Source organism: Capricornis sumatraensis, chromosome 9, assembly GCF_032405125.1.
Source record: "Capricornis sumatraensis isolate serow.1 chromosome 9, serow.2, whole genome shotgun sequence".
Lineage (NCBI taxonomy): Eukaryota > Metazoa > Chordata > Mammalia > Artiodactyla > Bovidae > Capricornis > Capricornis sumatraensis.
In genome coordinates this window covers 12,285,496-12,308,418 of record NC_091077.1, presented here as the reverse complement: position 1 = coordinate 12,308,418, position 22,923 = coordinate 12,285,496, and the positions used below count along the sequence as shown (strand labels likewise).

Here is a 22,923-nt window from a genome sequence, read left to right as displayed (position 1 = left end):
GGTGGCCCACAGCCCACTGGACTTTCCTCCCCGCGGGGAAGGGACGGTCTCAGGGCAGCAGGAAGGGTTTGTTCGATCTTGGGACCCCAACTGGGGCTTTGCTCTACATAAGACCACAGGCAGTACGCGCTCCTGAGGGTGCCCACCAGGAACTTGGGGGTCGTGCTATATGGCTTGAGGTCGTTGCTCCCAAAATAGTGACGGGGGCACTAACAGTGGAAAGTGAAAGAAGTCGCTCAGTCGTATCTGACTCTTTGTGACCCCATGGACACCAGGCTCCTCCGTCCATGGGATTTTTCTAGGCAAGAGTACTGGAGTGGGTTGCCATTTCCTTCTTCAGGGAACTTCCCGACCCAGGGATAGAACCCAGGTCTCCCACATTGTAGACAGACGCTTTACCATCTGAGAGGGGGCTGCTAACGGGGCTCGGCTGGGAAGGTGCGGCAAGATCCGACTTACGGATGGCGACTTCCTGGAACCTGCGGGGTTACTGTGCGCATGCGCCTCTTTCGGGGAGGCCCCGCCCCCTCCGCGTATTCCGGCTCGGCCCCCGGAACCCGGAGAAAATTGGTGAGCGCGACTGTGACAGCATGACTTTGGAGGCGATCCGCTACTCGCGGGGCTCACTACAGATTCTCGACCAGCTGCTGCTGCCCCAGCAGAGCCGCTATGAAGCGGTGGGCTCGGTGCGCCAGGCCTGGGAAGCCATCCGTGCTATGAAGGTGGAGTCGCGTGGCGGAGCTCAGGTTGCGGTGGGAGTGGTTCCCCTGATTGCTGTCCCTGACGCCCCCAATTCCCCCTCCAGGTGCGCGGCGCCCCAGCCATTGCCCTCGTGGGCTGCCTCAGCCTCGCCGTGGAGCTGCAGGCGGGCGCCGGGGGACCTGGCCTTGCCGCACTCGTGGCCTTCGTCCGGGACGCGCTGAGCTTCCTCGTCACCGCCCGACCCACCGCCGTCAACATGGCCCGCGCCGCGCGGGACCTGGCCGACCTCGCTGCCCAGGAGGCGGAGCGGGAGGGCGCAACGGAGGAGGCGGTCCGAGAGAGGTAGAGGAGCCACGTGCCCGGCACTGTTCTAAGCTGAGGCTATTCATTCACTGGTGGTGGTGGTGGTGCACAGCTGCCAGTTCTACAGTTGGGGAAACTGAGGCAGGGTGCTCTTAATCCAGGGCCACACAGGCAGGCCTGGGACTCGACACCGGGCCGCCTGGCCCCAAGGTCCTTGAACTTAATCCCCTGACTGTGTCTTCTCTAAACGTCCCCAGCCCTAAAGGCCCCCAGCCCTTTTCAGTGCCACCTGGTTTACCTGGTTTTTGCTTTTGAGAAATTGTGTTTCCAGCCCTGGTCCTCTCCCTGCTGTCTTCCCACTCTTTCCCTCCACATCTGCTACACAGGTATTCTCCACTAACCCCACCAGACTTGCTCCTGCCTCAAGGCCTTTGCACACTCAGTGTTTGCAAGCCAGCTGCTGCTGCTAAGTCGCTTCAGTCGTGTCCGACTCTGTGGGACCCAGATATCCACCTAAATCTCCTCTCCCTCAGGTCTCAGGTTTCTGCCTTCCCCATCCCCCATATAATACAATTCATCCCCTACCCTCTGTCTCCTGACTGCTGCCTTTTCCCTCCCTTTATTGTCTGCTAGTCATTTGCCTACCCAACCCCAGTGTCAGCCCCCTAGCAGAGGAGTTTTTTGTCTTATTCTCCAGTGCCTGACACACAGGAGATGCCTGGTACAATGTTTTGCAAGAGCAAATGGAGTTACAGTTAGGTGGGTGTAGAAGAAGGGACCAGCCTCACGCTGAGAGAGGCTTTCAGCAAGAGAACGCTAGTAGAGCAGAGTTGGGCAGTGAAGAGGGGCTGGGGTGGGCGCTGAAGCCTGGTGGCTGGTGCTCAGAGCCCCTTGTTGGCCTCAGAGTGATCTGCTGGGCCGAGGACATGCTGGAAAAAGACCTCCGGGACAATCGGAGCATCGGGGACCTGGGAGCCCACCACCTCCTAAAGCGGGCAGCACCCCAGGGTGGCAAGGTGACCGTGCTGACCCACTGCAACACTGGTGCGCTGGCCACTGCTGGCTATGGCACAGCCCTAGGTGAGTGGGCATCCACGGGAATGGGGGAGGGCCCTTTATGGATGAAAGAGAAAGAAACCCAAACCACTTAATGCATCCCCCAGAAAGGGGAATTTATTAGTTGTTGCACAGAAACACACTCAAGGGGTTGGCTTCAGGTATGGCTGGATCTGGGGACTCAGTAGCATCAGGATCTTTCTATGCCCATCCCTAAGGTCTGCCCTCCTCCAGAGTGGCATCATGACTGCTTGGCCAGGATTCAGATCTGGAGGAAAAGAACCAAGGATCTCTATTTCAACAGTGTCCAAAAAGTCTCCTTGTATCTTGGAGGCCATGATGGAGTCACCTACCCATCTAGGATCAATCACTCAATAGGCCTCACCGAAGCCATGTGCCTAGAAAGTGGGTGGAATCTGGGCTCTAAGAGGACTGAGAGGAAGGGCGTAGCCCCCTAAGGAAAGATTAGAGTAGCTGTGACCAGGACTTGGGGGACCGGGTCCTGGCGCTCAAGGCAACAGAGTCCACCTGATTCTTAATTCTCCTGGATGTTTCCCTGCCTGCCTCAGTCCCACCTTTGTGCTTGGATACTAAGGCAATGCATTCATTCGTTACTCAGCAAATGCTTAGGGATTTCCCTGGTGGTTCAGTGGCTAAGACTTGATGCTTCCGATGCAGGGGGTTCAGGTTCCATCCTTGTTCAGGGAGCTAGATCCCACATGCCACAACTAAGAGTTCGGATGCTACAACTAAAAATTCCACATGCCTCAACTAAGACCTGACGCAACCAAATAAATAAATATTTAAAAAATAATACACTTAATAAATGCTTATCTACTGTGTTCCTCATTATTCATCCATGCATCCATTCCTTCAATCACTCAACATCTATTAAGCACCTACAGTGTGTGCTGTCATTCACTCATGTGTGCATTCCTTCATTCATTCGACAAACATTTATTAAGCACCTACTATTTGCCAAGCACCATTCTAGCAGTTAGGGACCCAGCAGTGGAGAAAATAGAAGGAACAGACAAAGGCAAGTCAACAGATATCTATGATTCATTTCAAGGTGGTACATACTAAAGAGAAAGAGCAGGGGATGGCAGTGTGGGGGTTGCTGTGTAACATGGAGTAATCCTGGAAGGCCTCACAGAAGGCTTTCTCTAAGCACACATGTACCAGGCAGAAAGGAACAGCCACTGCAAGGGCCTAGGGGCAGACCGCATGGTTTGGAGTACCATGCTGCTAGCCAAAGGGTCACCATGCCCATCTATCCCTTTCTGTCTTATCTTCGCCTCTTCTGGTGGGCTGGGCCCCACAGGTGTGATCCGCTCACTGCATAACCTGGGCCGTCTCGAGCACGCCTTCTGCACGGAGACCCGGCCCTACAACCAGGGAGCCCGGCTGACGGCCTTCGAGCTGGTCTACGAGCAGATCCCCGCCACCCTCATCACTGACAGCATGGCGGCAGCCGCCATGGCCCACCAAGGCGTGTCAGGTCAGCAGGCAGGGGCGCTGGTGGGCAGGGCTCCAGCATCCAGGGCCAGGTCCTGACTCCCAGCATCTCATTCCCCAGCTGTTGTTGTGGGAGCCGACCGTGTGGTTGCCAATGGCGACACAGCCAACAAAGTGGGCACCTACCAGCTAGCCATCGCGGCCAAGCACCACGGCATCCCCTTCTATGTGGCTGCCCCCAGCTCCTCGTGTGACCTCCGCCTAGAGACAGGCCAGGAGATCGTCATTGAGGAGCGTCCCGGCCAGGAGCTGACCGACATCAATGGGGTCAGGATAGCGGCACCAGGTAAGCCTTCCACTCAGAGAGGGGTACACCACAGTGCCTGGGAACCTCTGTGTAGGCACCCTGACTCTGTCATGTGGCAGGTGGCATCTCGGTTATCATCAGCCTTCTAAGACAGAGGCAGTTCCTTCAAGATGTTATTAAAGCAGACATGTCTTGGAGGTCAGATTCACTGGTGTGTGCTCAGTAGTATCTGACTCTTTGTGACCCCATGGACTGTAGCCTGCCAGGCTCATCTGTCTGTGGGATTCTCCAGGCAAGAATACTGGAGTGGGTAGCCATTCCTTCTCCAGGGGATCTTCCCAAACCCAGGGATCAAACAACGTCTCCTACATTGGCAGTCATAGTCTTTACCACTGTGCCACCTGAGAAGCCCCCTTCCATGGTCAGAAGGTACAGTAATGAGTCAGGAGACTTTGAGAGAATTGTCTTGTTCTTATCCACCTCTGTTTTCTCACTTGGATAAGAAGTAAGAATACCACCTGGTCAAGTGCTTCTGAAAAGACAGATATTTCTCAGCTTCCCCACACTTCCTGACTGTAGCCAGGTGCCTAAAATTCATCCATAAGGGCCCTATGAGCTATTGTTATGACCTACCTCATACATGGAGGACGTTCAACAAGTTAACCCAGGTTACATCGAGAACCGTGCCTGGCCCTTAGTTCAGTTCAGTTCAGTCGCTCAGTCGTGTCCAACTCTCTGCGACCCCATGAATCGCAGCATGCCAGGCCTCCCTGTCCATCACCAACTCCTGGAGTTCACTCAAACTCACGTCCATCGAGTCAGTGATGCCATCCAGCCATCTCATCCTCTGTCATCCCCTTCTCCTCCTGCCCCCAATCCCTCCCAGCATCGGGGTCTTTTCCAATGAGTCAACTCTTCGCATGAGGTAGCCAAAGTATTGGAGTTTCAGCTTTAGCATCAGTCCTTCCAAAGAACAGCCAGGACTGATCTCCTTTAGAATGGACTGGTTGGATGTCTTTGCAGTCCAAGGGACTCTCAAGAGTCTTCTCCAACACCACAGTTCAAAAGCATCAATTCTTTGGCGCTCAGCTTTCTTCACAGTCCAACTCTCACATCCATACATGACCACTGGAAAAACCATAGCCTTGACTAGACGGACCTTTGTTGGCAAAGTAAAATCTCTGCTTTTGAATATGCTATCTAGGTTGGTCATAACTTTCCTTCCAAGGAGTAAGCGTCTTTTAATTTCATGTCTGCAGTCACCATCTGCAGTGATTTTGGAGCCCCCAAAAATAAAGTCTGACACTATTTCCACTGTTTCCCCATCTATTTCCCATGAAGTGATGGGACCAAATGCCATGATCTTCGTTTTCTGAATGTTGAGCTTTAGGCTGACTTTTTCACTCTCCTCTTTCACTTTCATCAAGAGGCTTTTTAGTTCCTCTTCACTTTCTGCCATAAGGGTGGTGTCATCTCATATCTGAGGTTATTGATATTTTTCCGGCAATCTTGATTCCAGCTTGTGCTTCTTCCAGCCCAGCGTTTCTCATGATGTACTCTGCATGTAAGTTAAATAAGCAGGGAGACAATATACAGCCTTGATGTACTCCTTTTCCTATTTGGAACCAGTCTGTTGTTCCCTGTCCAGTTCTAACTGTTGCTTCCTGACCTGCATATAGGTTCCTCAAGAGGCAGGTCAGGTGGTCTGGTATTCCCATCTCTTGAAGAATTTTCCCTTAGTTAGTGCTCATTAAATATAAACAGGTTACAATTGAAAACTTTTATAGCTCTCTACCGGCAGCTTCCGACGGCAGGATGTCTCACAGGAAGTTCTCTACTCCCAGGCACGGGTCCCTGGGCTTCCTGCCTCGGAAGCGCAGCAGCTGGCACCGCGGGAAGGTGAAGAGCTTCCCCAAGGATGACTCTTCCAAGCCTGTGCACCTCACCGCCTTTCTTGGCTACAAGGCTGGCATGACCCAGATTGTGAGGGAGGTCGATAGGCCAGGGTCCAAGGTGAACAAGAAGGAAGTTGTGGAGGCTGTGACCATCGTGGAGACTCCGCCCATGGTGATCGTGGGCATCGTGGGCTACGTGGAAACACCCCGAGGCCTCCGGACCTTTAAGACCATCTTTGCTGAGCACATCAGCGACGAGTGCAAAAGGCGCTTCTATAAGAACTGGCATAAGTCTAAGAAGAAGGCCTTCACCAAATACTGCAAGAAGTGGCAGGACGAAGATGGCAAGAAGCAGCTTGAGAGGGACTTCAGCAGCATGAAGAAGTACTGCCAGGTCATCCGTGTCATTGCCCACACCCAGATGCGCCTGCTTCCTCTGTGCCAGAAGAAGGCCCACCTCATGGAGGTCCAGGTGAACGGAGGCACTGTGGCCGAGAAACTGGACTGGGCCCGCGAGAGGCTTGAGCAGCAGGTCCCTGTGAGCCAAGTGTTTGGCCAGGATGAGATGATTGATGTCATTGGGATGACCAAGGGCAAAGGCTACAAAGGTGTCACCAGCCATTGGCACACCAAGAAGCTGCCCCGTAAGACCCATCGAGGGCTGCGCAAGGTTGCCTGTATTGGGGCGTGGCATCCTGCCCGGGTGGCCTTCTCTGTGGCTCGGGCTGGGCAGAAAGGCTACCATCACCGCACTGAGATCAAGAAGAAGATCTACAAGATTGGTCAGGGCTACCTCATCAAGGACGGCAAACTGATCAAGAACAATGCCTCTACTGATTACGATCTGTCTGACAAGAGCATCAGCCCTCTGGGTGGCTTCGTCCACTGTGGTGAGGTGACCAATGACTTTGTCATGCTCAAAGGCTGCGTGGTGGGAACCAAGAAGCGAGTGCTCACTCTGCGCAAGTCCTTGCTGGTGCAGACCAAACGGCGGGCCCTGGAGAAGATCAACCTCAAATTTATTGACACCACCTCCAAATTTGGTCATGGTCACTTCCAGACTGTGGAGGAGAAGAAAGCCTTCATGGGACCACTTAAGAAGGACCGAATTGCAAAGGAAGAAGGGGCCTAATAGAACAGATTATACAGCTGGTAGAATCTCAATAAAATTATTTTCCAGTGGGAAAAAAAAAGAAAACTTTTATAAAAAGGACCAGTTAGTTAGGGAGTTTGGGATTGACATGTACACACTGGTATATTTATTTATTTTTATATCTATATCCATTCCCAATGGCTTGGAGGTAAAGAACCCACCTGCAATGCAGGAGATGCGAGTTCAAGTCCCTAGGTCGGGAAGATCCCCTGGACAAGATGGCAACCCACTTCTGTCTTCTTGCCTAGAAAATTCCAAGGACAGAGGAGCTGAGTGGACTACAGTCCGTGGGGTCGCAAAGAGGCAGACATTATTGGACACATGATGGATGGATATCAAGTTATTCAATTTAACTCACGTTTCAGTTCAAAGATTCATGTACACTGCTATATTTAAAATGGATAACCAACAAGGACCTACCGTATAACACAGGGAACTCTGCTCAATATTATATAACAACCTAAACGGAAAAAGAATTAAAAAAAAAGAAAAGACCAGTTAAAACTTCTAAGCACTGAAAATACAATGAGACCAGCATCCCTTACTCCAAATATGGAATGAGTGTAAAACAATACTGTACAACTAAGCTGAGGGAAGTCCTAATATTCTGTTGTTTTCTGCTGTGATTCCTTATAGCTTTCTAAAAATAGGACACATTAGCAAACTATTATATATACAATGGGTTAACAACAAGGTCCTACCGTATAGCACAGGGAACTATATTCGACACCCTGTGATAAACCATAATGGAAAAGACTATGAAAAGTAAATAAATAAAAATAGATACATTAATTCTGAAAAAATTTTTTCTCAATGTTTTTTGATGCCCCTGCCTTCCTAGGGGCTTAATTATTTAGCACTGGTCAAAATCCACAAGACCATGGAAAGCAGAATTGACAACCCAGCTTGCTTTTCCCTCCAAGAAAGCTGGGTAACATGGACCAGGTGCAATCCAGCGACCCCAGTACTCTGCTGTGGCCAAGGGTCACAGGAATGTAGGCCCCAGGGTAAGAGAAGCCTTACCAAGAGAAGCCTTAACATATGTTATATGGATAAAATCTCCCACATTTTGAAAACTGAAAGTGTTAGTTGCTCAGGCGTATCCAACTCTGCGACGTCATGAACTGTAGCCCACCAGGCTCCTCTGGCCATGAGTTTCCAGGCAAGAATACTGGAGTGGGTAGCCATTCCCTTCTCCAGGGGATTTTTTGAAAGCTGACTGATAATTTGGTGGTCTTAAAAAAATAATTGAGACCGAGAAAACAGTTTGCAGCCTCTTGTGTAAGAGGTGGTTATTCATTCACCAGGTATTTTGAGTGCCTGATCAATGCCAGCTGCCATGCTAGGGGCCAGGGATACAGGAGTGAAGAAAGACCTAAAAGTGGGACTTGCCTGGCAGTCCAGCGGCTAAGACACGATGCTTCCGTAGCAGAGGGCTTGGGTTTGATCCCTGGTCTGGGAACTGAAATCCCTCATGCCTCTTGGCACAACCGAGAAAAGAAAAAAACATACAAGTCCCTACTCTGGTGGGGCTGACAGTCCAGTGGGGAGACAAATGACAGACGAGACAAAGAGTAAAATTCTAATGTATGTTTTCAGAAGGGGATAAATAAACGAGGCACAGAAGGATATGGGAAGTGTCTCTTCAGAGAGTGGCTTAAACAGGGTGATTAGTGAAGTTCTCACTGAGAAGGTGACATTTGAGCAAAGACTTGAAAGGAAATGAAACATTAAATCATAAGCATATCTGAGGGAAAGCATCCAGGCAGAGAGCACAGTCCATGCAAAGGCCCTGGGGTGGACTCTTGGAAGTTCCTAAAGAGATTCTTGGAGCAGGCACAAGTTGGGTAGACGTGTATTAGACTCTGAAGCCTTCTTAGCAACAATCTGGGAATGTCAGGGTGTCTAAACTTATAACTGGGTGTCAAAACCCATGCATTTGTGTATTTGGGGGGTAAGGATCCCCAGATTCTCAAGGATTCCCCAACACCTAGAACCACCGTGAGGGAGACGTGACAATAGCTTAAGTACATCCATTGACCAAATACCTGCCTTCTTGCTTCTCCTCTTCTCTGCAGGAATTGGAGTTTGGAATCCTGCCTTTGATATCACCCCCCACGACCTCATCACTGGCGGCATCATCACAGAGCTGGGCGTCTTTGCCCCCGAGGAGCTCCAGGCAGCCCTTAGTGCCACCATCTCCTGAGTGGAACACCCTAGATGGACCCCAGAAATAACCAGCCTAGCTCTCCATAGCTTCCATATGGCCTCCATATCCCCATTATTTTTATAATAAACTTATTAAATGTTCTGCACAACCGCTGACCTTCTTCCCACAACCACAGTACTTCCCAGAGCAGGGACATCAGGCAGGATCCTGGAAGAGCCTGTGTGTGGCTCTTGAGAGGCCAGCATCTGGAGCCCAGCTGCCTGAGTTCATATCCCAGCTCCACCTCTTTTTCTGCAGTGTGATCTTGGCCACATCACTTCATCTCTTCCATACTTTCTTTTCCTCATTTATAAAATGCAGATAATACTGGTACCTCCCTCTTAAATTGCTCTCAGGGCTGAAATGAAGGTGACACCTCCATTTTAAAGGATGCCATAAGAAGCTCAGTAATCAAGATAAATGGGCTTCCCTGATAGCTCATTTGGTAAAGAATCCACCTGCAATGCAGGAGACCCCAGTTCGATTCTTGGGTCAGGAGAGCCCCTGGAGAAGGGATAGACTACCCACTCCAGTTTTCTTGGGCTTCCCTTGTGGCTCAGCTGGTAAAGAATCTGCCTGAAATGCAGGAGACCTGGGTTGGGAAGATACCCAGGAGAAGTGAAAGGCTACCCATTCCTGTATTCTGGCCTAGAGAATTCCATGGACTGTATAATCCATGGGGTCACAAAGAGTCAGACACAACTGAGCGACTTTCACTTTCAATCAAGATAAATAACAGCTTCATGCATTTTTTTAAATCAAAATTAATGCAGGGAATTTCCTGGTGGTCCAGTGGTTAGAACGCTGCACTTTTGTTGCAGTGGGCACAGCTGGGGAACTAAGATCCAGCATGCCAGTGGCACAACCCAAAAAAAAAAATTGGGACTTCGCACTCGTGGCTCAGTGGTTAGGATTCTGCCCTTCCAGTACAGAAGGCACAGGTTCTATACCTGGTCAGGGAACTAAGATCCCATGTGCCCCATAGTGTGCCCCCCAACCAAAAAAAAGAATAGAAAAGAAAGAAAAAATAATGCAAAAAAAAAAAAAAGACCTCCATGATGAACAAAATATCAAGCTATTCAATAGAATGAAACGCTGACCTTGCCTACCCTGACTTTTCTCTAAGTTTTGATAACCAGTGCTCATACCAATAACATTTATTTACAGCATCAGACAGCCAGTCCACAGGCTGTAGTGGACAATATGATTTTTTTAATATTAAAATCTTCTTTTTGAATGTTGAAAATATTTTTATCTTGGTTACTGACATTTGGTGTGCCTAGTTGCTCAGTCGTGTCTCACTGTTTGTCATCCCACGGACTGTAGCCCACCAGGCTCCTCTGTCCATAGGATTCTCCAGAGAAGAATACTGGAGCGGGTTGCCATTCCCTTCTCCAGGGGATCTTCCCAACCCAGGGATCGAACCCAGGTCTCCCACATTGTAGGTGGATTCTGTACCCTCTGAGACATCAGGAAAGCCCACTGAAGTGTGGGGCACCATTAATTTTTTTTTTTTTTAGGTAAACTGAATTTTACTAACAAAAAACATAAGACAGTGTAAGTTTTACAAAACAAATGACCAATAAATGTTAGGCTATCTTTATAACCCTTACTTCGAAATTTTCGCCAAACGCTGGCTATGATCAACTACCATTGTGAGTAGCCCGTCCCTTTAACTTTGCCACGTTGTATCCCGTGAGTCATTGCGCCCTTCAGCCCCACTGTATCCCATCGTGCCCTGCGCCTTCCTATTGCGACTTCCCCCTCTTCCGATGCGTTCGTGATCATGGCGCAGGGACAGCGCAAGTTCCAGGCGCAGAAGCCAGCGAAGATCAAGGCGGCGGCGGCGGCCTCGGCGCGGAACCGGGGCCCGAGGAAGGGCGGTGAGAAGCGGGCGGGGGACTCGGGGGTGAGGTGGGCCCGATATTCTCCAGCCTTACGAGAGCGCGTTTCTCCCCAGGTCGCGTTATCGCACCCAAGAAGGCACGCATCGTGCAGCAGCAGCAGCTCAAGAAGGTGAGTGCGGACGAGCAGCGGGTCGGGATGAAGTCCCAGTGCTGTGAGCCTCAGTTTCCTCCTTTGTGCGGTGGGTACGGAAACATTATCTAGCAACCAACGGGCCTCCTAAAGCAGGGATTGGCGCACAGAAAAGTGTTCACATGTTAGCTGCTTTCGCTAAATTGTCTTCGTTAATCAGTCAGTCAGTTCAGTTCAGTCGCTCAGTCGTGTCCGACTCTTGGCGACCGCATGAATCACAGCACACCAGGCCTCCCTGTCCATCACCAACTCCCGGAGTTCACTCAAACTCATGTCCATCGAGTCGGTGATGCCATCCGGCCATCTCATCCTCTGTCGTCCCCTTCTCCTCCTGCCCCCAGTCCCTCCCAGTATCAAGGTCTTTTTCAGTGAGTTAACTCTTCGCATGAGGTGGCCAAAGTATTGGTGTTTCAGCTTCAACATCAGTCCTTCCAAAGAACACCCAGGACTGATCTCCTTTAGAATGGACTGGTTGGATTTCCTTACAGTCCAAGGGACTCTCAAGAGTCTTCTCCAACACCACAGTTCAAAAGCATCAATTCTTCGGTGCTCAGCTTTCTTCACAGTCCAACTCTCACATCCATACATGACCACTGGAAAAACCATAGCCTTAACTAGACGGACCTTTGTTAGCAAAGTAATATCTCTGCTTTTCAATATGCTGTCTAGGTTGGTCATAACTTTCCTTCCAAGGAGTAGGCAAGCGTCTTTTAATTTCATGGCCACAATCATCATCTGCAGTGATTTTGGAGCCCAAAATATAAAGTCTGACACTGTTTCCCCTGTTTCCCCATCTATTTCCCATGAAGTGATGGGACCAGATGCCATGATCTTAGTTTTCTGAATGTTTAGCTTTAAGCCAACTTTGTCACTCTCCTCTTTCACTTTCCTCAAGAGGCTTTTTAGTTCCTCTTTACTTTCTGCCATAAGGGTGGTGTCATCTGCATATCTGAGGTTATTGATATTTCTCCCAGCAATCTTGATTCCAGCTTGTGCTTCTGCCAGCCCAGCGTTTCTCATGATGTACTCTGCATAGAAGTTAAATAAGCAGGGTGACAATATACAGCCTTGACCTACTCCTTTTCCTATTTGGAACCAATCTGTTGTTCCATGTCCAATTCTAACTGTTGCTTCTTGACCTGCATATAGGTTTCTCAAGAGGCAGGTCAGATGGTCTAATATTCCCATCTCTTTCAGAATTTTCCACAGTTTATTGTGATCCACACAGTCAAAGGCTTTGGCATAGTCAAGAAAGCAGAAATAGATGTTTTTCTGGAACTCTCTTGCTTTTTCCATGATCCAGCAGATGTTGGCAATTTGATCTCTGGTTCCTCTGCCTTTTCTAAAACCAGCTTGAACATCTGGAAGTTCACAGTTCACATACTGCTGAAGGCTGGCTTGGAGAATTTTGAGCATTACTTTACTAGCATGTGAGATGAGTGCAATTGTGCGGTAGTTTGAGCATTCTTTGGCATTGCCTTTCTTTGGGATTGGAATGAAAACTGACCTTTTCCAGTCCTGTGGCCACTGCTGAGTTTTCCAAATTTGCTGGCATATTGAGTGCAGCACTTTCACAGCATCATCTTTCAGGATCTGAAATAGCTCAACTGGAATTCCACCACCTCCACTAGCTTTGTTCGTAGTGATGCTTTCTAAGGCCCACTTGACTTCACATTCCAGAATGTCTGGCTCTAGGTGAGTGATCATACCATCGTGATTATCTGGGTCATTAAGATCTTTTTTGTACAGTTCTTCTGTATATTCTTGCCACCTCTTTTTAATATCTCTGCTTCTGTTAGGTCCATACCATTTCTGTCCTTTATCGAGCCCATCTTTGCATGAAATGTTCCCTTGGTATCTCTAATTTTCTTGAAGAGATCTCTAGTCTTTCCCATTCTGTTGTCCTCGTTAATAGACATCAAAAAAACAGGCAGCCTGGGAAAGGAGTTGTAAGAAGGATGTCCTGGATGCAAAACGCAGTTCTGTTGACAGCTAGTGTATCTACACCCCAAAGATCTTAACTGAAATGGTCCTAGTAATAGCACTTCTCTCCTAGAATTGTAAGGATTCAGGGCCATAGGAGTGCTTGTAGGTGAACAGGGTTAAATTTATAAAGAGGTTGCGGAAAGACTTGTTAAGATTGCAGAGAAGTTTCAGAGAGATCTGGTGGAGTCAGATCTGAATTCGAGTTGTACTCTGCACAGTAATTCGCACTTTCTAGTTGTTCAGTCGCTAAGTTGTGTCAGACTCTTTGTGACCCTGTGGACTGCAGCATGCCAGGCTTTCCTGTCCTTCACTATCTCCCAGAGTTGCTCCAACTCATGTCCGTTGAGTACGTGATGCCATCCAGCCATCTCTTCACCTGTCGTTCCTTCTCCTGCCTTCAGTCTTTCCCAGCATCCGGGTCTTTTCCAGTGAGTCAGTTCTTCGTATCAGGTGGCCAAAGTATTGGAGCTTCAACTTCATTGTCAGTCCTTCCAATGAATACTCAGGGTTGATTTCCTTTAGGATTGACAGGTTTGATCTCCTTGCAGTCCAAGGGACTCTCAAGAGTCTTTTCCAACACCGCAGTTCAAAAGCATCAACTCTTCAGTCCTTCACCCTACAATCTTGAGCATGTTGTTCAGAGCCTCAATCTTTTGTCTTTTGGTTTTTGCTGCAGCACGCAGCTTGCAGGATCCAAGTGCCCCAACCAGGGATTGAACCATTGCCCTCTGCAGTGGAAGCGCAGAGTCTTAACGCCAGGATGTGAGAGCCTCGGTTTTCTTAGACCTGGGTACCCTGCTTACCTCCACCTGGCAGTTGGAGGAGGGAAGTGTCTCTTGGGCAGCTAAAGCTCAGTATGTCCAAAACCAGGCACTCCCACCCTGCTCCATCACCCCAGCATGATCCTACCAGTCTCTTCTTCTAGATAGTCAAGAGTCCCCCTTTCTCTCATCCAGGTTGGACCTCATCCTTTTTGCCTTTTTTTTTAAATTGGGCTGTGCTGGGTCTCAGTTGCGGCAGACAAACTGTTAGTTGTGGCATGTGGGATCTAGTTCCCTGACTAGGGATCAAACCTGAGCCCCCTGCATTGGGAGCGCAGAGTCTTAGCCACTGGACCACCAGGAAGGTCCCTGCCTTCAGGATTAATCTAGAATGCACTCACTTTTCACCTCCTTGACACCCCCCCACCCCCGGCCCCATCCCATCATCTAAAAACACCTGGGCTAGAGCAGTCACCTCCCCCCAGATCTCCTTCCCCTGCCCCTCCAGTAATAGCCACGGGGCGCCATTGAGCATCCCAGAGCTCCTGAATCAGGGCACCTCTGCTCAGAACCCTGCATGACTCCCACCTCGCTCAGGAAGAGCCTGAGTTCTCCGCATAGGACCTGGCACTTTCTACCCCCATCTTTTCCCTGCCCTCATCCCCTCCCTCTCTTCTTTCCTCCTGGCTCACTCCCTCTAGCATAACTGGCCCCTTAACTGCCCCTTGACCCACCTGGGAATGTTGGCACTAGTTGTTTGCTCCACCTGGATTTTTTCCCAGAAAACTTCACTGCTTCCTTCCTCCAGGTCAAGGCTGGCAGGCAGCGTTGCTTCTGAGCAGCCATCCCTGATGGTAACCTCGCCACTGCAACTCTCTCTCATTATCCTTTCTCTTTTCTCCACAATAGCACTTATTATCCGCCATCATTCAACAGTTTACCAGAGTGTCATTGAAGGTTACACACACATATGCGCTCGCGTGCTCTCTCTCTCTCTGAATGTCAGCTTTGCGAAGGCAGAAGTTTTTCTGTGTCTTTGCTATTGTGTCCCCTGCGCCCAGGTGTGTGGTGACACCCATGGTCATCATGGTCATTGGAACTCGTAGAGCAAGGGAGCAGTTTAGGTAATAGGATTAAACTGTCAGTTTTGGACCCAAACACTTGGGCTCTGATTGCTCTGCCTTTATTTGTTCCACCCCATATCTCTCAGAGGCCCAGTTCACCATTTGCCAAGCAGAGGTGACGGGACAAGAAGGGGCTGGAGTTTTAAGCCAGAGAGTCTGGGCGGGCTGGGTTCCAGTTTCTTATCGCTCACATAGTTCGGGAGCCCTGGCCAAGTGCCTCCTCCCTGCAGGTGCTTCTGTTTCTCCGTCTATAAAATGGGGATGAGCAGAAGTTTAGAAGCTGAGGTCCAGAGATGAGAAGGGGTGTTTTGTGTGTGTACAGTGTTCTCAGAGGGTGGGGCAGAAGTAGGACTTAAGCGCCAGCCACCAGACTCCTGGGTGCTTTTTCAGGGAGAGGGTTGCTGATCTGGCCCCTGGTGAGCTCACAGAACAAAAGGCAGCAGGCCAGGCCCTCCCTCCCACCTCAGGTCCCAGTCTGATTGCTCCATGCTTGCTCCCCCCAGAACCTGGAGGTTGGGATCCGGAAGAAGATTGAGCATGACGTGGTGATGAAAGCCAGCACCAGCCTGCCCAAAAAGCTGGCACTTTTGAAGGCCAGCACCAAGAAGAAGGAGGCCTCTTCTTGCTCCACCAAGATGCCTGCCTAAGGATGCTCCCCAGCAGTGACCACCACTGCAGCCCCCTCCTCTGTGCTCCCATGGGGTTACCCGCACAGGAAGGAGGAACTGTGCTCTCCAAAGACTTGAATTGCACCTCGAACTTGACTTGGGGCTGGCCCATGAGCCAGTGAGTAGCAGGTCAAAAGCATACTGACTGGCTGGCCTCCCAGGTGCCGAGATGTCAGCACAGGCCAAGGCCAGGGGGATGTCTTCACCAACTTCCTGTGTCCCCACTACCCCCTCCCACATCCTGTCTGGATAACTTGGAGCAAGACACCTGACTGTCATTCCTCCCATGGTCACATGCTCCTGTGAGCAGGCTGTGCTGGGGCCTCGGCCCAGGTGCCCGGACCCCCCGGCCAGCCCCAGTTTACACACGAGCCGCATGCCCAGGGATGGGTGGACAAGCTTCCGCACCTCCAGCCTGGGGGCTGGGGGAGTCTTTCTTCCTACCTTGAGTGACTCGCCTGGTTGCGCTCCACAGATATCCCTGTGTCTTCCTGTCTGCCAGGGGCAGGCCAGACAGCCTAGGGAGCCACCTTCCCATCCTCGGGGCAGACACTGACACCACCTTGTAGAGTCAAAATGCTGATTAAACCAGAAGCGCTTTCAAACTTCTCTGTGCCACCTTTATCTTTTTATAAAAAGTCTTAACAGTGAGTATGTAGCAGTGCCTGTGGCCCAGACGCTGTTCAGGTGCTTCCCACACGTCTCATCTCAATCCTCACGATACCCAGGTCAGGTCACGAAATTCATGGCCTGGAGCAAGGACTTGAACGCGGCACCGGCAGAATCGCAGTGCACTCTCTCAGCTGCCAAACCACTGCCTCCCTTCAGAGACCCACGTTTCTGACCTGTTCCATACTGGGCTCCCCCTCCTCTAAATCTGCCATCTTGAAGACCAACCAGTTATGGTTTTGAGATTAATGTGGCCAATTCTGATGAAACTCGTAGAAAATCCTACTTAAAGGGTGTTGGTGCCATATCCTAGTGGCTTGCCCAGTGGCTCGGTGGGTAAAGAATCCGCCTGCAATGCATGAGACACTGGAGAGGCAGGTTTGATCAGGGACCTGGGGAGCAGGGACCAGGGCAGGCTATAGTCTGGGGGATGCTAAGCTGCTGTCTGGAGGGAGGTGGCCATGTGGTGGCTGCTCCTCCCAGGTGAGTGACTAATGCCCGGGTGGCCCAGCCTTTCCCAGCCAGTCTCACCCACCCCACGTGGGTTTCCTTTGTCCCACATAGTAGTGGTCAACATTTTTTGAACACCCAACATTTTTCTAAAAAGCAGGGAATAGGGACTTCCTGGCAGTCCAGTGGCTAAGACCCCACACTCCCAGTGCAGGGCAATCCCAGGTCTGGAAGATGTCACATGGCTCAGCCAAGTAACAAAAGCAGGGGACAACCGCTGTGGCAAGCAGTCGGTGGCTCCTCACTAAGTTCAGGCCAGAGTTGCCACCACGTGACCTGGCCCTTCTCCCAGGCACACACCTTAAGGGACTGAACTCGGACAGCATCTCACACACTACATTCACAGCAGCACTGGTCACAGTCACTCAAAGGTGGCAGCAACCAAATGCCCAGCAGATGACTGGGTAAACAAAATATAGATCATCCACACAATGGAATATTTATTATTTGACCATATAAAACAGAATGGCCTCTGGTGGCTCATTGGTAAAGAATCCACCTGTAATGCAGGAGACTGGGGTTTGATCCTTGCGGTCAGGAAGATCCCCTGGAGGAGGAAATGGCAACCCTGTCCAGTATTCTTGCCTGGAGAATCCCCGTGGACAAAGGAACCTGGCGGGCTACAGTCCATGGGGTTGCAGAGTCGGACAGGACTAAGTGACTAAGCTGTCCGTCACGGTAAGACAGGCTACACCATGGGTGAACCTCAAAAACATTATGAAAGAAGACAGACACAAAGGGCCACATAATATGTGATTCCGTATATGTGAAATGTCCAAAAGAGGCAAATCCACAGAGACTCTGGTTCACTATGGGGTGCCTGGAAATGGGGAGTGTCAGCTAACGGGTATGGGCTCATCTTTGGGGGTAAGGCAGTGATAAGATTTTGCAGCTTGATAGGTTGCAAACACTGCCGAGGTGCTAAATGCCTCTGAATTACACTGTTCTAAATGATGAATGTTCCTTGTGGGTTTTAACCACCGGAAAAAAAGGCAGGAAGGGAAATTCCACATACACACCCCCCAAAAAATCCTAATTTACATCTCAAAAAAACAAGAATTGTGGCAGCAGAGCCCTAATTTGATAGAGACAGTTTGGAGTTACCTGGAGTCCAGGGCTCAGGATTTCTGTTGGGGAGGGTGGAGCTGGTGAATGCCTCACAGACCCTTAACTAGAGGGCAGGGCCGCTGCTGGGCTCTGTGACACCCCCAGGGCATACCCTTCTTTGAACCCCACCTGGGGGCCTGGACCTCCTGCCATCTGCCCACCTCACAGCAGTTTTCTACCCTAAGCAGGTAACAAGTGACTTCTGCCCTTGAAATGGAGTTGCTTTGCACAATGGGGATTTTTTCTCTATTTATTTATGGCTGCGTTGAATCTTTGTTACTGTGCTCAGGCTTTCTCTAGTTGCAGCAAGCAGGGGCCTACTGTTTATTACGGTGTGGTGACTTCACAGGTTCTAGGGCAAACGGGCTCAGTAGTTGCGGCGCACTAGCTCAGTTGCTCTGCAGCTTGTGGGATCTTCCCTGATCTGGGGTCAAATCTGTGTCTCCTGCATTGGCAAGTGGATTCTTAGCCAGTGGACCGCCAGCGAAGTCCATGATGGGCATTTATTGTGCGCCTACTGCATACCAACCTCTGGGCTAGGTAGAACTGAGAACTGACATTCTAGTGGGGAGAACAGGAAACAGGAAGTCCCAGGCCACCCCCTCCGGACCCCAACCTCCTCCCTGAGCTGCCTCCTGGCCTTTTCCAGCCCCTGTTGCTCCTCTGCTCCCAGGGATCCCCGCAGAGAACCTCCTCTGTCCCCCGCTCCAGGAGGTGGTCACTGTGCCACTCTCCTCCGTCTTCTGTTTTGCATCTTTGTTAACGTCTTGAGCACCTGGGACAGTGGACAGCAGTTGCTCCACGAACAAGTGTTTGTTGAATGAATGAAGGAAGGAATTGTTTTATCTTTCTGCAAGGAACATTTTGCGTCTCAATGAATCAGTTCTGACCATTCCAAGCACCATCTCCATACAACACGTGCTTCCCTTCCAGGTGAGTTGATTCATAACAGCCTCTTCGAACTTCACAGCTCCGTGAATTGTCAGCAATTGATAGCAATTCTGAAGGAGATCAACCCTGGAATTTCTTTGGAAGGAATGATGCTAAAGCTGAAACTCCAGTACTCTGGCCACCTCATGCGAAGAGTTGACTCATTGGAAAAGACTTTGATGCTGGGAGGGATTGGGGGCAGGAGAAGAAGGGGACGACAGAGGATGAGATGGCTGGATGGCATCACTGACTCGATGGACGCGAGTATGAGTGAACTCCAGGAGTTGGTGATGGAGAGGGAGGCCTGGCGTGCTGCGATTCATGGGGTCGCAAAGAGACGGACACGACTGAGCGACTGAACTGAACTGATAGCAATTGAAAACCACTCTTACCTGCTCCTTCCGGCTCATCCAGCCGAGGTCCCATTGCCAAGCTCCTCCCCTGTGGAAAAACCAATTTGCCTCCATTCACACATTTGTTTACTCGAATAGTCTGAATAGTCTGATCTGTCCTTAAGAGTGCCTGTTTTTCTGGACTCTTTTGAACCTCGTGGAACATCTGCCTGGTTCCCATAGGAGTTCAATAGAAAAAAAAAATCTTAATACGTGTCCTTTATTTGTCAGTGAGAGCCATGATTACACCCGCTTTTGCAAATTATCTTTTAACCTTTCTATATGGAATCTCGAAAGGGCAAGGGCTGGGACTGTCTGGGCCCTGGGTGCCATGTGGCGCGTCCCTCGGCCACCAGGGAGCGCCTTCAACCCTAAGGCATGCAGGTGTGACAGGTATGGGATCTGGACTGTCAACCCATCTGTTTCCTCTTCACCCCATTCCCTCAGCCTCCTGAAACAGCCTCATTTCCCCCCAGCTGCCCCCACCCTCCACCCTGTCACTGCCCCGAGTGACTCCTCTCCTTCCTAGCACATGGGTTGTGCCCACAAACCCCTTTTAGTGTTGCAGCCGAGAGCCCCAAACTTTGGCAAATCCCCATACCTCTTGTTCTCTTCAGTCCCTCTCTGAGCCTCGGTTTCTGCATCTGTTAAATGGAGACCCTAACACTTCTTCCTGAGTGTGGAGAATTCGCTGAACCTTAAGGCTGTGACAGCTGCCTTTGTGTCCTGGGTGGGGTGGGAAGCCCAGTTCCAGCCACTCGTCCTGTCTTCTTTCCCTGCTTCCCCCACCCTCACCCCTCTGCCCGCCCCCCACCCCTCCCCGCAGTCATTAAATGTGGCTTTGTCAGACAATTATTCCTGCACGACCCTTTTCCTCTCTTGCCTCCACCTTCCCCCTCTGCCTGGAATGCCCATTTTTCCTGGCAGGGCCCTGACTCCCTGCCCATGAGTTTGTGTTCCAAAAGGGAAGAAAAGAAATGTAAGAAGCAGATCTTGCCAGCTGGGCAGGCCAAAGGGGCTGCATCCAGACCAGGAAGCAAAACTGCCCTGGTTGGTTTCCTGCCTGAGTCGTCAGGAGCCTCGGAGTGCCTGGGTGGGGCCGGCAGGGGAGAGGGGGCAGTATGGGGAGAGGGGCGGGCCATGGGGGGGGGCCACTGCTGGCAGAGGTAGGGACCCTCAGAAAGTTAGAATGGTGTGGTCACAGAGTTGTAGGGCACAGCCCCCCTCATCTGAGACTGTGGGGTCTCCCCATTTCTCATGGGTCTCAAGGACATGTGGGTTTGGGGTCTGGAGTTGTGGATGCCTAGACAGTGAGCTCACAGCAGGGCGGGCAGGATAAATGTGCTTCCATTCCCTGAAGCCCAAACTCACTGTCTACACTGAGAGAACTTGCCTGTGGCTGGAAACCAACCCCCCAAACTTCTCCTCTTCTAAAAGTGTTGCTGGGTTTGAAATAGGCTTGGAGACTGCATCCCGGAGGTGTGACACATTTCCTAGGTGTCTTTCTGATTTCTCACATTCTCCTGGGATTGCTATGCGGGCTTGGACAACTTTCTTACCCTTTCTGGGCCTCATTCCCCTCATCAGGGATCATAATGGAATGCTGGTGTGTCCCAAACTGTGCATTTGATCCCCATCCAATGTGATAAGACCAGCCCATTCATCAAGGTAGGGCTTGAATGCTGGCCTTACCCTTTCCTGCTATGGATCTTGATTAAGTCACCTGTCCTGTCTCTGCCTCAGTTTTCTCATCCATGAGATGGGGATGATAGCACTATTAGTATCTTTTGTTAGAGAATAAAATAAACCTCCTCACCTTGTGATACCCCATTCTCTGTTCCTCTATACATCCTGTTCCACTGGCCTGGAGTGTCTTCTCTGGTTCAACATCTTGGGGCACCCACTGAAGCATCGTCAGGACAAGGACCAGCCATACTAGATGCTGAAGGTAGCCGCTTGGAATAGCCGGACTGTGGGTCCTGTTTGCCAGGAGAGTAGCTGAAAGACTTGTTTTACTAAAGTTCTGCCTGCTTCTCTGCTCACCCATTACCCCTTCCCCATACGTCTATCTCTGCCTCAAATCCTTGCAAGAAAGACACACTTTAATAAGTCTAGGGCTGCCCAGGCAGGCAAAGACTCCACCCCTCTAAGCCTCAGTTTCCCCATCTGAGAAATGGAGATGACATCCCCATTTTGCAGCACTGTCAGAAAGCTTAAACTTGATCATGTGTCTGAACAGCTACAACACACCATAAACAATCAGTACAGTACTATTATTATTATTTCTTTTGTTGTCATTGTGGTCAGCTGTGGTTTCTCAAGACCCACAGAAATTACAGTGCAGTGCTGTCCCATAGAAATGACCACGCAAGTTGCATACGTAACTTGACATGCCCTGAGACCCCACAGAATAAAATGAATACACAATGAAACCGGGGGAGTTAATTTTAATAAGGTATTTTACTTAACACAAACTTATCTAAGATAGCATCATTTCAACATGTAATCAATATAAAAAAGTTCTTATTTTGCCTTCTTTTTTCTTACTAAGTCTCTGAAATCCAATGTGTTTACACTGACGTGCTTAGTCACTCAGTCGTGTCCAACTCTTTGCAGCCCCATGGATGGTAGCCCACCAGTCTCCTCTGTCCATGGGATTCTGCAGGCAAGAATACTGGAGTGGGTAGCCATTCTCTTCTCCAGGGCATCTTCTTGACTCAACAATCAAGCCTGTGTCTCCTGCATTGTAGGCAGATTCTTTACTGTCTGAGCCACCAGGGAAGTCCACAGCACAGCCTAATTCAGGCTGACCCCATTTCAAGGACTCAAAAGCCCACTTGTGGCCAGTCGTGACCATATTGGACAGTGCAGGTCAGAGACAGTTTGCTGAATGGTGGGTTGGGGACTGGCCAGAACGTACAGCTGGGAAACTAGAAATTCCTGGAAGGAAAAAGCCAGAGTTTCCATATGGGGAGGGGCAGGGGGCAACAATTAGACCAATTAAGAGCCAGCTTGAGCTTTTCCTGCTCTGTACATCATTTCAGTGGAATGGGAACAGGCATGAGTTGGTTTAGTCAACAAGTTATATATAGATTGAGCCACTGCTGTATGTCCTGAGGTGTTCAGGTGCTGGCCTTAAAGCAGAGCATCAGCTGGACAAACTACTTTCTCTTGGAGCTCGCCATGGAGCAGGGAGAGACAGAAGTTAAACAACTGCTGAAATGATAAAGAAACGTAATGATGATGGAGAGAAGTGTGGCAAAGGGGAAATGCAGGGTTCTCTGAGGACATGGAGCTGGCAGGGGCCATGGTGGGCGGAGACCGTGGGCGCGGGTTGGGCTGGGGAACGGCAATGAGCACCACCGACTGCTTCAAGGTCAGAGATGTGGCCCTGACAAGTTGAATCAGAAAAAATAATCAGAAGTGGTCAGATTTAACATCTATTACTTTGAACTTTACGAGACTGTCATTTAGTGTATCAGAAATGATTGAAAATCAATAATTTCATATGATTCAACATAATATATGGAGAAGGAAATGACAACCCACTCCAGTATTCCTGTCTGAGAAATCCCATGGACAGAAGAGCCTGGCGGGCTACAGTCCATGGGGTCACAAAGAGTCGGACACGACTTAGTAACTAAACAACAACAATA

At 50.1% G+C, this 22,923-nt stretch overlaps 3 protein-coding genes across 4 annotated transcripts; all 3 read left to right on the top strand.

Annotated features, from left to right (window-relative positions):
- The first annotated feature begins 582 nt into the window (after positions 1 to 582).
- On the top strand, positions 583 to 9,174 carry MRI1 (methylthioribose-1-phosphate isomerase 1). Its single transcript, XM_068979544.1, has 6 exons — positions 583 to 722; positions 806 to 1,044; positions 1,910 to 2,085; positions 3,386 to 3,562; positions 3,641 to 3,865; positions 8,953 to 9,174. The coding sequence occupies exons 1-6, from the start codon at positions 591 to 593 to the stop codon at positions 9,078 to 9,080; spliced, it is 1,077 nt and encodes a 358-aa protein (XP_068835645.1). The 5' UTR covers positions 583 to 590; the 3' UTR covers positions 9,081 to 9,174.
- Positions 5,642 to 6,853, top strand: LOC138085273 (large ribosomal subunit protein uL3-like). Of its 2 annotated transcripts, XM_068979543.1 has the most exons (2): positions 5,642 to 6,025; positions 6,173 to 6,853. In XM_068979543.1, the coding sequence occupies exons 1-2, from the start codon at positions 5,642 to 5,644 to the stop codon at positions 6,851 to 6,853; spliced, it is 1,065 nt and encodes a 354-aa protein (XP_068835644.1). The 2 variants fall into 2 exon arrangements, with proteins under 2 accessions (XP_068835644.1, XP_068835643.1); XM_068979542.1 differs by having other exon boundaries at positions 5,642 to 6,853.
- A 1,663-nt stretch (positions 9,175 to 10,837) lies between the features above and the next one.
- C9H19orf53 (chromosome 9 C19orf53 homolog) lies at positions 10,838 to 16,244 on the top strand. Its single transcript, XM_068979545.1, has 3 exons — positions 10,838 to 10,966; positions 11,044 to 11,099; positions 15,495 to 16,244. The coding sequence occupies exons 1-3, from the start codon at positions 10,870 to 10,872 to the stop codon at positions 15,636 to 15,638; spliced, it is 297 nt and encodes a 98-aa protein (XP_068835646.1). The 5' UTR covers positions 10,838 to 10,869; the 3' UTR covers positions 15,639 to 16,244.
- Positions 16,245 to 22,923: the final 6,679 nt, after the last annotated feature.

Coding starts and splice junctions, on each gene's coding strand:
- MRI1 (XM_068979544.1), top strand. CDS start 591: ATGACTTTGGAGGCGATCCGCTACTCGCGGGGCTCACTACAGATTCTC. Junction 723..805: donor AAGCCATCCGTGCTATGAAG/GTGGAGTCGCGT, acceptor TTCCCCCTCCAG/GTGCGCGGCGCCCCAGCCAT. Junction 3,866..8,952: donor GGTCAGGATAGCGGCACCAG/GTAAGCCTTCCA, acceptor TCTTCTCTGCAG/GAATTGGAGTTTGGAATCCT.
- C9H19orf53 (XM_068979545.1), top strand. CDS start 10,870: ATGGCGCAGGGACAGCGCAAGTTCCAGGCGCAGAAGCCAGCGAAGATC. Junction 10,967..11,043: donor CCGGGGCCCGAGGAAGGGCG/GTGAGAAGCGGG, acceptor GTTTCTCCCCAG/GTCGCGTTATCGCACCCAAG. Junction 11,100..15,494: donor AGCAGCAGCAGCTCAAGAAG/GTGAGTGCGGAC, acceptor TGCTCCCCCCAG/AACCTGGAGGTTGGGATCCG.
- LOC138085273 (XM_068979542.1), top strand. CDS start 5,642: ATGTCTCACAGGAAGTTCTCTACTCCCAGGCACGGGTCCCTGGGCTTC.